Source organism: Mercenaria mercenaria, unplaced genomic scaffold, assembly GCF_021730395.1.
Source record: "Mercenaria mercenaria strain notata unplaced genomic scaffold, MADL_Memer_1 contig_2848, whole genome shotgun sequence".
NCBI lineage: Eukaryota > Metazoa > Mollusca > Bivalvia > Venerida > Veneridae > Mercenaria > Mercenaria mercenaria.
Genome location: NW_026460932.1, coordinates 34,845 through 50,432, shown reverse-complemented (window position 1 = coordinate 50,432; position 15,588 = coordinate 34,845). Strand labels below are relative to the sequence as shown.

Below are 15,588 nucleotides of genomic sequence, written 5' to 3'. Positions count from 1 at the left end.
ATTGTTTTACCTTTATCTTTGTTGAAAACATGGTTACAAAAGTCAACATTCAAAACGAACCCCTATTGATATCTAATATCACTAAAATGCTCGGGAAATTCATATACGAGGGCAACTTCACTCTAAAACGTTTAAAAAACTAAGCGATGACAGATCCAGACTAAAATATTAACCACCAGATTGGTATGAAATAAATGAATAAAGTCGTGGCATTTATGGTACTCTTACACTACGTTATATCACTTGAATATTTTGAGATGTCCCCTTACACAGGTAAACAGGTAAATACGTCCTTGATCCGGTATTATACAACTCACCAAAAGAGATAAAATATCTATTTTTAACCTATTGAAAATTATCGATTGCAAATGGGTTATTGCGTCTTTATTGCTTAAGTTTCGGTTTTAAATATTGACGACTTGTTTTACCTGTCTTTTATTTTGATAGTGAATCACAAATAAACAATTAAAATGATTGATGAAGAGGATATTAATTTCATTAAAGTGTTTCTGTTTCTTATGAAAGGTGGAACACTTTTATTTCGAAAACTTGTTCTAGCTTTAGTTGCTAAATCTGGAAAACCTTTAGAGGATATATTACAAGGACACCGTCAGTCTTTCACTGAGACATCTGTTCATGGACATTTGACAAAGGTACAATTTGAAAAATTGTTTCCAAGAAACAATCAAGCAATAGACATCTATCAGTGGGATATTTCATTGCTTACTTTCGTTTTATTAAATGTGTTTAGTGGATCGTTTACATCCCCGGAAATAGCAGCGATAAAAGTAATACGGGATAAGAGAAACAATGTCGTAGGACATGGGTCTGATTCAAAAATATCAAAAGTTGATTTTGAGTGTATTTGGCCTCGTATAACAATGGCCATGAGACAGTTGTTAAGAATGCTAACACCCGGTGATCAAATGGAATACATAACAGCAGAGTCCAGCATAATGCTTCATCCTTTTCAACCAGATACCATCAACCAACTGAAGGAGATTCCGTTTACAGATACATTCACTCAAAGTGTAGTAAAGAGTATTTTGCCAAAGGTCATTGAAAAGTTAAGAATAGAATCAGATGCAGAAAACCGTAAAAGTAAGTTCATTAAATCTAAAATATTAGTAGTGTGTCTTGAACCTTCTACTGAAAAAAAAAACTAAATGTATTTCTCAATAGGTAGTCTAGACTATTAGAATAGCTTCACTGTACGAAAATGTGTTTATTGTGTTATTTATAGCTTTGAAAGCGTTTACAGATTTGAACCGAATAATGTTACATGTATATCAATATATATTTTCATATCAGCGAACTCTATATCAAAACTGATAAACTTACCATATCATACCAAATGCAAAACATATTACAACACAAATGAATACACGTGTTGTACGAATGCTTAAATGCTTCAGGCATAAATTATATCTGAAGAAAATCATACCTTTAAGGAGCTAAATTCTAACTGGTTTATATACATAACCCCTTTGTAGAGAAAATCAAAATATGATAAAAATAGATTTCAACACTTGTTCTCATACTTACATGACTTGTACATAGTTAATAGTTACGATAACACACAACTTGATACACACTTAAAGATTAGAAAAACTAACTAAACAAATCAAAATTGCGGAAGTACATCACCCGAACATAACTAATGCATTTATCTACTTTACGCAAAATCGAGTAAAAACTTTAAAATACAAGTTCCGTACTATGTAACAGCACAAACCTGAGTAAGACTGATATTTAGATCTTCTTAATTTATGGGTAATTATACAGAAATCACAAGAACTGTATACCATGTTTTTTGATGTCTTTGGGAAAGCTTCCAACAAAAGACACTGATTTGGAAACAGCACTTAGATGCATGAGACTATATCTGCCAAATTATTACATCTCCAGATTTTTATTACAACAGTTCCATTATAGAAGGTAGGAAATGCTCGCGTTTCGCATAAACGTCATATAACCGAACTATCTCAATGGAAAACGGAGAAGTTTTCTTAATCCAGTTAAGGAGGTAGGTTACCTTTATATTTGTATGTGCGCATGTCCAACCGGAAGCTAACGTGACGATTTACGACGACGTTTACGACAAACTAAATGTGTTTGTTTATTCATTCTTCTGAAAACAAATCATAGACCTGTCTTCGATCTGACGCTTTATGGTTTAATAATGCAGAAATAATGAATAAATTGCCGCAGAAACGCTTCAAAACAATGTTGCCTTAAAATGACGTCATTGACGTCATGACGTTACGTGTCAGTTACCGCGCAAAATTAATAGCTTTTATCTTGAAAGTACGTAATTCTGTGCATTTTCTTTATTCAAACTATTTTCAAATAACCATTATTTGCTGAAATATTTTTTATGAGTCGTTTGCTCTGAAAAATAATCAATATTTTGCTTCTTTTATGTAGTTATATTGAAATGTTATGCGGAATGTAAGAAAATGGATAATGGTAACCAATGTTATTTGGAATATAGTTGGGTGAGAGGTTACTTGTTACGGCCATTTTCAAATAAAAAATCTAGCAGTTTGATTTGTGATACCTATTTTTCAGGTTCCGTTGATAATTTGTTACTTATGTACTAAAACTGAGATCTAAAAGTGTTCAAATTTCAGTAGAAAATTGTGGTTTCTTGAATTGAATTGATGTTACCATGGAAACGAAGCCCGTGACCTATGTATCTAAATGTAAAATTCAAAAGCGTTGACACTAGTCTATTTAAGAAACACAGCTTCGGCTTTTTATTTTCATTTCAACAATATCCATGAGAATAATAGTAGCATGCTGAACGATTTTTCCATGAAAAATGCCAGACGATGGGTACTGCTGTAAGTATTCTAAGCTTTGAAATTTGTTTGAATAAATGCAGATAACACGAAAATATAACTAACGTTAGAAATAATATGTTTTAAAGCTACCTCAACTAGAAAGATAATCTTATTCAATATTATTTTATAAGAAATTACGAAAAAAAGCAAGATATAAGCCATTTTAAACATCTATGTTGCCATGGTTACTTTAAACTTTAAGTAAAATAGGGTACCATGTATAGTGCTTGGTATTTTGCTAATAATATTACCCAGATATTCCATGTTGGTCATTAACAGAATGGCACTTAAGCCGTCGAAAACCCCTATTTTTATACATAATTGTTCAAAAATGAGAGAAAATGCGTTACCATGGAAACACGAGCCCCGCGACATATACATTTTAAGCTTATATTAGAAAGCTAACGTGCATGCTAGTAAAATTATAGATTATGCTGACGTGTACGGATATCAATGAAACTAAAATACACTGAAAAGTGTAAAATATCCGTATTTTCCTTCTTCTTTCAATATGAAATACCTTTGGAGGGTCATGTTCTTCAAACCTAGATAAAAATTAAACTTGAAGGGACAGAGACAAACGAAACTGAGATTTTAGCAGTTAAAACTTCATATTACACGAAATACAAAAAGATGCTGCGGTTCAACTAATTTGAATTTACCCTTGTAACAAGGTAACCTACCTCCTTAAGCTAACTTTAGCATTATCAATAATTCATAGTTAATGTTTTAAGAACAATAACGCATAACCGTACATAATTGTTGATAATTAATAGCTGATTGCACTCAGGAATTTCAAAACTAGTTAAAGTTCTCCATTTTCATGAACTTAAAATATGCTCGATTTCAAACTGTGAAATTTATGTAAAGTTTTCGTTTTCCTTTGTTCCAAGATTGACCAGATTTGTTTTAAGTGCATGGTGACAAGAACTGTTGACAGGGCATAGACACTTTAACATAAACAGCCGGAAAGAACCAAAATAATTTTCATAGCACTTCCATATACTGCAGTTGCCCGAACTATGCACGAATAGCTTTTTTCCTGTGTTTCAATTAAAGAAACATTTGAAATTACATTAATGTGGACTCATACTTATGTTTACGTTAATATGTTTTAAATTATAAAAGCCTGTATTCGTTTTAAACAATGGTTCACGAACGACATTGGGAAGAGAGCTATGCTGTCATATTCTGTCATATCCTGAATTCATTGACCAACTACTGCATCATTTGGAGAAAAAGTATATACGTAAATGAAGATTGTTAATATCATTTTATGAAATAGTTGCCCGGTAACAGATTTGAACTCGTGATGACAAGATTAAATAATTACTCGTTCAAACCTTCAGGAAATGAAAATTTATTCCGAAGACTTGAACAGATTGAGAAAAGGCAAGATGAACAAGGACAGCTACAACATACACACGGAAATAAGATAGGTATATCTTTACTAGCTATGTTTTAATTACATTACTTCATTACGCCATTTAGTTGAGATTTTAAACACTTATAAGGCACAATGAAACACGATCAAATGAGTGTGTTCAGACGTATTTACTAAATCAGTTTATATGGATATCTTTTAACCTTGTAATATAGTAAATAAGATATGTTGACAGGTTTTGCTTTTTAAAAAAATACAATTCGCCATTTAATTGCGATTTATAACTCTTATTGCGATTTATAACTCTTACTAGACACAACAAAATACAGTCTACTGAAAAAAAAAACAATGTGTGTTCAAACTAAATCAGGCCTACTGAAGAATTTGGTAAAAATCGACATTATCATCTTTCCTTGTTTATCGAGATCAACTCTGTACATCAGTCAGAGTTACTTAAACACGTGATCAAAATATCACTTTACGAAGTGATTATCTGAAATTTATAACTAAAGGAAAAATTAACCCATATATATTGCCAATTCAAATGCGGCTACTTTTGAATTCCACTCTGTTTTGAGTCATCAGAGAGTCATAAGAATTAACGAGAGTAATCATGATAAAAAGAACAGTTGCACGTCGGGGAATTCGAAGGAAAACGTTGCAAAACTGGGTATTTTTCGGTATTTTCAGCAACTTTTATGGACATTTTTCAAATGCTTATGAAGTTTTGAGCCAAGTGGTTGAGGTTTTCCCAGTAAGTTGGATTTTTCAACTTTGCAAAAATGGAGAGAAATATACTACGCGCGGGGGAAAAACCCCCTACGCGCAGTTGCTTGAAAATCATGGGGTCATTTGGAAAAAAATACCGGTTCGTGTGAGTTTATCATCGGAATTGATCTCAATCACGAATCTGAGTGATATATGTCAGAATGAAAAATATATAAGGGAGATTACTAAAGATAGCTTGTTGTCATCTCCGTTGTAGGTTTCGGATGGTCGAACCTTGACCAGATTATTTTTAAAGGCACTGACCGATTTGGCTAAAATACTCTTTCGTTCAGACTGAAGTTTTATCATATAATGAACATTCAGAATATGAGTTGTTTTTCTCTAAACTATATTAAAATATCCAATCAATAGAAATAAAACGATGACCGCGCCGGGAATCAAACACTCGACCGCCCGCGGCAACAAAGACATTTCCCCGTCGTCGTAACAAATAGAGCTATAGTGGATGTAGATCTAGACTAAGTCAATTATGATTTCAAAATATAGCTATTTATAATCGAGACAGCTGACTAGGAATAAAAGTGTAGCAAATGCTTTTCGATTTTCATCATGAAAAGTTACTACAGTAAAAAAACATTCATGTGTTTCCGGAACATATAGTTTGTCAGTAATTAAGTTTTAAAACCATCTTGGTAAATTTAGCATTTATTTCCAGATATCAAAAAATATTTTATTTGTTGTTGAACAATCAGTCCCTTCGCATCATCGCGATTTCGTCATCCTGCAATCGCGTTTACATCGCACCATCGTTGTTTCATCATCGTTCCATCGCACCGTCACGTTTTCGCCATCGTGCATCGCGGTTTAGTATTAATTGTCCAAACGGGACACTGACGTAGCCGCTCAGCCAACGGAGAATCATTGACAAAATCAAAACGCTACTGTATTTACTTGATTTTATGTTTTTTCTTGTTTGATTTTTTCTTCTTTCTTCACTTCTTAACGTCATTATACTGTGCGCTAACTATAGCTTGGTTTACAGATGCACTTTTAATGATGGAATGGTGCGTTATTTAGGTAGTATTATTCAGTACGAAAGTGGTTCTTACCTAACTAAGGCAAAGTAAATTATGTTGATTTCCCTGACGAGCTTATAGATCGAAACATCAAACTAGATTGCTGCCCATGTGATCGTTCTATGTTTATCAATGTTTACAAAATATAGCTTGTAACGGTTTATCAACTGAAAAAAATATCACGTGTTCCCGTAATTCTAAAATGTATAAACTGATCAACTATTATGTTTCGTGTTAATATATGAAACAGTTGCGGCATTTTGCCTTTCGGGTAATGTGATAAATTATTTTACAAATCACAATATGCGAGTTGGTCGCTGTAATGAACTAGGCTGATCATTTATTAATGATTTAATAATGATACGTTTGAATGTATTGCCTAAATTAATTGATTGCAGTTTATGCTTATTCCAAGACAACATACGACCTGTACACTTTTAACAATAAGTATAAATGTATTTATAATTGATTAAACCTTTGTATACGATATAAGAAGTCACTTTGGGATATTGAAATATTCTCGACTCTGCTCGTCTACCTGATTTGGACAAATCACTTCTCTACAAGTGATTTAATCAGCTAAGCTGAGCATTTATTAAGCTGATTTGATAACAATGATTATGAATGCATCACCTTTTGAAGTGATTACAGTTCATACTTGGTGCACTTTTGGATTGTGAAAGGGTCAAACAACGACCCTTGTAAAGAAGGACAAAACGACCTTGAGCAGATAATTTGTTTAGCTGATTTAATAATAATATCATCTTTTTAAAGTGATTGCAGTTCATGCTTATTCCAACATATTCACTGGAACATTTTAAACAGTACCAAGTATACATGTATTTATAATGAATAACCATTGTATACCGTATAGAATGTAATGTTGACAGTTTGTCGACTTTGCTCATTTACCTGATTTGGACAAATTACTTGTTTAGAGATCGTAAGAGATATTAAGTCAACTAAGCTGATCATATATTTAGCTTGTATAATGATGATAATGCATCACCTATTTAAGTGATTGCAGTACATATTTGCTTGAACATATCACATGAACACGTTTTGCAATGATTCAACCCTTGTATACTGTATAAGAAGTTATTCATTTGTCGTGTTTAACGTCGCACCGACACAATAGTAGGTCAAATGGCGTCTTTCCAGCTTTTTATGGGGTTTATAACCCCAGTTGTACCTCCCTGCATTATTTCATCACGAGCGGGCACCTAGGTAGAGCCAACAGCCTTCCGTAAGCCAGCTGGATGGCTTATAAGAAGTAACTTCTGGGGATGTTGCAATATCTTTGACCTGTTAGGTCTAAAACAATTTTAGACTTATCACTCATCTGACTGATTAAATCAAATAAGCTAATCATTTATTTGGCTGATTTATTAGCGAAGATAATGAACGAAGCATATACTTAAAACAATAACTGATTACAGTTTTTAACCTTACATATGAACTGAACACTATTATCGACCATGCGCGGATCCAGCCAGTTTTCTCTGACGGTGTCTGACCGAACCCTGACTAAGACAAACATGTGTCTTTATACACCTAATAATTTGGTGTACCTTTTTTGGATGCTAGTCGTTAACAAGTATAGGGTTGTCCATAAGATTTTGTTGAATTAGCTGGAAAAGAAAAATAGCCGACATGCTAGGGGGTGCGGTAAAAAATTTTTTTTTTATTCAGCTGTTAATTTACTGCATTGTGAGACATTTTATAAGCATTTAAGAACTCCCTTTTCTACTGCAATTTCTAGTGCAATATACCCTTTATTTCGTGTTTTATGAGCTAACCTGCTGAGTTGAATTAGGGGAAAATAATAAAAGTAAGTTTTTTTAAATGTAATTTCTTTGAGATAATTACGCTGAGGTCGTATGTAGCAGCAGCCACGTACACTTTGAATGCAGTCCTGATGCTGCCTCTCCGAAAATAGCATTTTTTTCCTTCCTCTCTTTTTAGCTCATGATGAGCTTTTGTGACTACTTAATGTCCGTGTGTCGATGTCCGTCAACATTTTCTAAAAAAAAATCTTCCTCTTGAAAATCACTGGATAGAATTACACCAAAACTTCACAGGAATAATACTTGACCCACTTCCATGCGAACTCTGGTTGCCATGTCAAACATACCCTAGCATATTAACTAAAAACATATATCAACCATGCGCGGATTCAGCATATTTTCACAGAGGGTGTCCGACCAAACCCTCACTATGACAAACACGTGTCTTTATACACTAAATAATTTGATGTGACTTTTTTGGATGCTAGTCGTTTACAAGTACAGGGTTGTCTACAAGCATGTTACGATTTTGTTGAATAGGTTGAAATAGAATAGTAGCCAACAAAAGGAAAATCTTTGAAATCTTCTTATCCAAAACGACATACCTTATGGCTTTGATATCTGGTGTGGAGCATCATCTTGTGGTCCTCTACCAAGACTGTTCACAAATTATCCCACTAGTATCAAACATGGCCCCGCCTTGGGGCTCATATAGTATGTGTAAACTTATATGAGGAAAAGTTTGAAAACCTTCTTGTATAAATCAACATGTTCTTGGAGTTTGATATTTGGTAAGTATAGCATCATTTAGTAGTCCTCAGCCAAAGTTGTTCAAATAACCCTCCTAGGGTTAAATATGGTTCTACCCAGAATGTCCCAAGTTTAACATAGGAAAATAGGAAAAATCTTTGAAAATCCTCTAGTGTGAAACCACTGACCTATGTCTTTGATATTTAGTTTGTAGCATTGTTTTATGGTCCTCTACCAAAATTATTGAAATGATACCCCTGGGGTAAAAAGAGGCCCGCCGTGGGGTCTCAAGTTTTACATGGACTGATATAGGAAAAAACTTTGAAGAACTTCTTGTATGAAACCAGCCTTTGATATTTAGTATGTAGCAATGCCTTGTGGTCCTCTACCAAAATTATTCAATTATGCACCTGTGGTAAAAATGTCCCTGCCCTGGTGTCACTTAATTATTATATAAGTTACCATGGATATAGAGGAAAAATACTTAAAAATCTTCTTGTCTGTCTGAAACTAAAAAGGCTAGACTTTTGGTATTTGTTATATTGCATTGCTTAGTGATCCTCTACAAATATTATTTATATTATTATCCAGAAGTGAAAAACATGTCCCGCCCAGGGGTTCCTAAGTTTTACACGGATTAACATAGGAAAACAACTTTAAAAATCTTCTTGCATGAAACTGCAAGGCCTATGCTTTAGATATTTGGTATGATGTATTGTAAAGTAGTCCTCTACCAAATTGTTCAAATTATGCCATTGGGGTGAAAACAGGCCCCGTCCGGGGTTACTTAGTTATTAAATGATTTATACAGGAAAAAAATATTCAAAAACTTATATGACCCTATTTCCTAGACTGTTTCATTATAATTACCTGACGACTCTAATTTATACGATGCCACTTTACTGTGATCTTGATCTGATGACAGCCTTGAAATTGGGATAATATGCACAGTTTTGCACATCGATCTTAAAACTGACTTTCATTGACCATAAAAGTGACCCATTGACTTTTTTGATATTTAGGCATCAGTTTGACATTTGACACATGTAGCTTATATTACTCAGGTAAACGATCCAAGGTCTTCATGATCCTTTTTTCTTTCTTTTATTTTTAGCCCCCCCCCCCCCCCCCCACACACACACACACACGTCCCTTCCCCGCCGCCAGCTTTGCATCTGCGCAGGACATTGATACATTCATGATGAACAACCTTTATATATACTGTACAAAAAGTTACTTTGGAATGTTGAATCATTCACGACTCACCTCATTAACATATCATAGACAAATCACAAGGGACATTTCACTTATTTAATCATCTTCACTGATGTTTTGTTTACCTGATTAACTAGAAAATGAAAACCTCAGATAACGTCCGTATGTAATTATTCTTCTTCAAAACAATGTTATTGTCTGCATGTACCAAGGCAGTTGTTTTTGTTTTCCGGTTCCATTTAATGTATAGATCTCAGACCGGTTGTCTACATTAGTAACAGACCGCCAGAAATTCGTAAACCGTGCAAGCATGTTTCTTTTATTTCTTTTCTTTGATTCGAAAATGTATAATAATATGTAACTGAAAAAAACAAAAACATTTTTATCGGTACTGTAAGGAAATGTAAAGGCCGTTTAGTCGTTTAGTTTCTGAGCAGAACTTGCAAATAAAATTAAAAGAACATCTTATAGCCAATACGAGAACGCGACAATGTGCGCAATTATTCACAAAGCTGGAGTTACACAAAGTACACAAAAATATCATTGAAAATCGCATAATTAACTTTAAACACAAAGATGCATATAAAAACATTTTACATCTGGAGTAACTCTTGTAAGACTCAAATTTACATGCAATAGATACAGTTTTCATTACAATGACTTAATGCATCTTTTATTTTGATACAGCTTTCAAGAAGCAGATTCATTAACTGATAGATAAATTCGTTCTGTCAAAGGCATGGTGCAGTAAAGTTATACTGAGACTGATCCCATGTAGAAACGAGCTGTTACTGAATGCATCTTGTTATCCTAGGTTTACAAAACCATAATTGTATTTTGTAAAATGTCTCATATAGTTCTTAAATGAAATGCTTGTTACAAAACACTTTAAACATTTTGCATCTTCAGTTTGCATTTTTGCCAAGATCTTAAAACTGAATTAATATTTTTTTTATATTTATTTATTTATTTATTTATTGGTTCTTTTTAAATCAAGTTTTGCACATTAGATGCTTAAGTTATTTTTAACATCACTTGTACGAGCTATATACATTTGTACTGAGCTATGTTAAAAATGAGAAAATTATTTCCTTTGTTTCCTGAGCTGGGCTGTTTTTGAACATTACTTGACCAGGGGCCATATTCATAAAGCATCTTAAGTATAAGAAATTGATTATTTACTTAAGTATTACTTAGGTTAGAATTTTATTTTACTTAAGTATATTTGTTATTCATAAAACAATTTAATAAGTAATTCTTATTTTTTTATTGTGGACGAAAACATTAAAAAAGAACATTTATGTCAGACAGATACATGTACAACATGCACAATTATGTTTAAATTGCTTTTATCTGAAAACAACACTTTAATCGTACTCACCACGCTATTTTATTTTCTGACTTAAGTCACTTGTTACGTATTTTAAGTTTTAGTTGTTTTTTTGACTAGAACTTAAGTTGAAATCATCACAATCTTAAGTAAAATCTTGAACTTAAGTCAAAATTTATACTTAAGATGCTTTATGAATACGGCCACAGGTGACTGTTTCAATTGCTTACTTGATTGAACCAGTACACTGACAGATTTTTTCTTTTGGAAATCACTTGATCAGGTGATTATTCAAAACCATTTTCTTTAATTTCTCGGATAAGCATTAGTGTTAAATTATATGGGAATTGAATGAAAATCACTCATGAAAGTGTATTTGACTGAAAACTAACTTACAGAAGTTATTTTGCATGTACTGGTAAAAACTTTCAATATAAATTGTCTTTTTGATCTCTGGCCAGATACAACTTATTGGACACATTTGGAAGAAGTTAATAATTATAATTGTTTACAAAGGATATATTTATATTGGTTGTGTGAATGAAGATAGAATGTTTAGGTTACAGTCCTCTACACAACATACAACGTTCCTGAAAATATCCGTTTTCCAGCATTGAATCCGGATTTCATGCTACTGTGAAGCTTATGGCTGTACTAATTGAAACAGCCTTACATTATTTGGTACTATATGGTCCATATAGTATTAACAATATCCAAATCAAATCATTCCTTGGAAGAAATTGGGAGTAATTTAAACAAGTGATCAAAAAATCTCTAAACCAAGTGATTAACTGCGACTTTTAACTACAGCTCAAATCAGCCCATATATTGCTTATTCAAACGCGACTACTTTTGAATTCCGCTTTATTTCGCATCATCAAAGTATCGTGAGAATTAAAGATAAACAGCGCACCTCAGGGAATTCGAAGGAAAACGTTGCAAAACTGAGTACTTTCCGGTATATTTAGCAATTTTTATGGACAATCTTCAAATACTTTTGAAGTTTTGAGCCAAGTGGTACAGGTTATCCCAGTAACTTGAATGTTTCAACTTTGCAAAAATGGAGAGATATTACACACACGTTCACTGTCATAACACTGATCGGTAAATACGCATGCGCTAACAAGATGGTCACAAAAAAATCCAGGGAAGAAAAAAATCAAATTTTATGGATTTATAGATAACTTCTTGTATATAAATGGAATAATTTAGGATTACTGTTGAGTGTGGACTTTTATCAAGGCCCAGAAAAAGTGAAAAAAAGCGGAAAAAATCCAAATCGTCGCCAGATACGGAGCAACAATCGTCAAAGCGATTTTCAACAATGGCTCAGGTGGGCGCGAATAATGGAACACAAAATGGACATTTCAATCAAATGTTAGCAGGTCAGAACTTTATGATGTCAAACCCTATGTACTATGATAATAGTAACAGTAACAGCCAGTTTATGCAAATGAACTCTGCTTCTCCTGCATTTTCTCCTAACAATACACCTTCATCGCCGATGGCCAATACACATCAAATGGACATGCTATCTGAGATCTTACAACGTCTCAGTTCAATGGATCAAAAATTGACTCAGTTAGATACAATACAGTGTTCGGTCACAAAACTAACGGGACGCATTGATATAGTTGAGCAGACGATCAAAGGTTTTGAGGTCAAATTTCAAGAAATCGAGAGGAGTCGTCAGTTTGACAGTAATGACCTCGAGGAATTCAATAAAAAGCAACGGCAAATTGACTCTTCGTTGGCTAATCTGCGTAAGCTTGAATCGGAGCAACGTACTAAAGAACAGGAATTAAAAAGAGAAATTACTGATCTTAAGTGCAGAAGCATGAGGGACAATCTGCTGTTCTTCAATATTCCAGAGGAGAAAGACGAAAACTGCGAGAACAAAGTATTAAACTTAATAGAGGCAAAACTGGGAATTGAGAATGCAAAAACCGAGATCAAGCTTCAAAGGGTCCATAGAATTGGTGCATTCAAATCTTCAAAGATTCGACCGATTGTCGCAAAATTTGGAAGTTTTCCAGATAGAGAGAAGGTCAGAAAGTCTGCGCGATTACTGAAGGATACATCATATGGAATCGGGGAACAATTTCCGCCGGAAGTTGTGGAAGTGCGCAGAAAGCTTATTCCGGTGATGAGGAAAGCTCGGTCGGAGGGGAAGGAAGCGTATCTCAGCGTTGATAAGCTGTATATTGATAAGCGGTTGTACAGAGGAAGTGAGTAGGAAAATGTCGAGAGTGCTATTAAGTGTTGTTCTTGGAATGTAGAGGGATTAACTATAGCTAAACGATCTTCAGAAGATTTTCTCAAACTTATTAATGAGTATGATATAATATGTTTAACTGAAACTTGGTCGGGGAAAAATTCGGATATTGAACTGAGGGGGTATAGTAACCCCATTCATTCATATAGGCGTTTTCAACACAGAAGGGCAAAACGGTGTAGTGGCGGAATCATCGTTTATATCAAAGACAATATACGCAAAGGTGGAAAATTGTGTAAAAATGAAATTGATTGTATAGTTTGGCTGAAATTTGATAAGAATTTTTTCCATACTGATGAAGATGTATATTTAGCAGTTGCGTATTTTCCACCAGAAAATTCGCCATTTCATGACATTTACGATAATGATATTTTTCAGCAATTAGAAAATGATATAGTTTATTTCATGGACAAAGGTAAAGTTTTCCTTACTGGTGACTTGAACAGTAGAATAGGTCAGAAAACAGACTATATTGAACATGATTATGATTTACAAGGCGATGGAAATCAGCCCATCGATACACCGTTACCCAGGTGTTCACGTGACTTTAAATCAAATAGGTTCGGAGATTACCTTTTAGATCTGTGTAAAGCTACAAATTTACGGATCGTTAACGGCAGATTGCACGAGGACAAAACAGTGGGAAAGATCACGTGTATGACCCATAACGGGGAAAGTGTAGTAGATTATATGTTAACGTCCGTTTCTAACTTTGATTATATAGACTATTTTGCAGTAAAAGAATTCAATGAGTTCTCAAATCATGCTCCACTGTCCTTTTCATTGAAAATAGAAACGCATCCCCAGAGTAAAATGAATTATAAACGAACCTTTTATAAGTGGAACCCAGAGTATGGTGAAGCATTCGTAAATGATATAAGAACTGATATAGAGAATTTTGTACGTTCAGTACACGAAGGCATAGAGAACGGCAGTGATGTTGAAAGTCTTGTCACGCTAATTACGCAATATATCACAAATAAAGGTGATAAATACTTCAAAAAAAATGTTACTGTTAAAACAGTAGAATTCGCATCTGTAGACTAAAACAGGCAAAAATGGTATAATGACGAATGTAAAGGTAAATGTCAGTTATATAAAAATGCTGTATTTGAGTATAATATATGTAAAAATAACTTAACAAGACAAACATTTTTAGACAAGAAGAAAGATTATAAATATTGCTGTAGAAAATATAAAAAGGAATTTAAAAGGCAATTAAGTAAGAAAATGAATGATATGCGTCGATACAGTCCCAGAAATTTCTGGAAAATGTTCAAGAAAAAGACTAGTAGTCAACCCGCGGATAATATTGAATTAAGTGAGTTCTTCCAGCATTTCCAAAATTTAGCGCAAACGGATGATGTGACAGAAAACGAAGAATGTATGGAATTCCTTAGGCAATTTGATAGTAACGGCATAAACGAGAGTACATTTTCCGAACTTGACTCACAGATCACGAAAGAGGAAATTTTAAAAGCAGTGAAATCACTGTCTACAAATAAAGCATCTTCATTTGATAATATCATATATGAATATTTTAAATCAAGTATAGAAGTAATCGGTGAACCGATTCGGCTTTTATTCAATTATATTTTACAGCAAGGGAAATTTCCGCCTAGCTGGTCGAAAGGAGTTGTTATACCATTATACAAAAAAGGTGACTCCAGTGATCCAAACAATTATAGAGGTATAACTCTGATTAGCTGTTTTTCTAAGCTTTTTACTGTTATATTAAATAACAGGCTAAAGAAGTGGGTAGATGAAAACGATATACTTACCGATGCTCAGTTTGGATTTCGATCCAATTACAGTACTGTCGACGCTATTTTCATATTGAATTCTCTTATTGAAAAGCAATTGAAAGATAAATCCTATTTAATGTGTTGTTTTATAGATTATAAGAAGGCTTATGATTTAATAGACAGGAACTGTCTATTGTATAAACTGATAAAATCTGGTATTGATGGAAAATTATTGTCCGTTATTCGCTCAATGTACGAAAATATCAAGTTATGTGTACGACACATGAATACGTTGTCAGACTTTTTCAATTGTAATCTTGGTTTATTACAAGGGGAGATAACCTCTCCGATTTTGTTCTCGCTGTTTTTAAACGACATTGAAGTACATCTGCAACAAAACTTAGATGCCGGCATTACATTAGATCAGTTGTCAATTTATTTACTATTATTT

The 15,588-nt window shown here is 33.6% G+C and overlaps 1 protein-coding gene across 1 annotated transcript in view; it reads left to right on the top strand.

Moving 5' to 3' along the window:
* The first annotated feature begins 439 nt into the window (after positions 1-439).
* LOC128552493 (uncharacterized) overlaps positions 440-15,588 on the top strand; it is a 46,953-nt gene continuing 31,804 nt past the window's right edge. The window contains exons 1-2 of the mRNA XM_053533540.1: positions 440-1,101; positions 4,196-4,285. Coding sequence (XP_053389515.1) covers positions 471-1,101; positions 4,196-4,285 — 721 coding nt within the window. The 5' untranslated portion in view covers positions 440-470. The remainder of the gene's footprint in view (positions 1,102-4,195; positions 4,286-15,588) is intronic.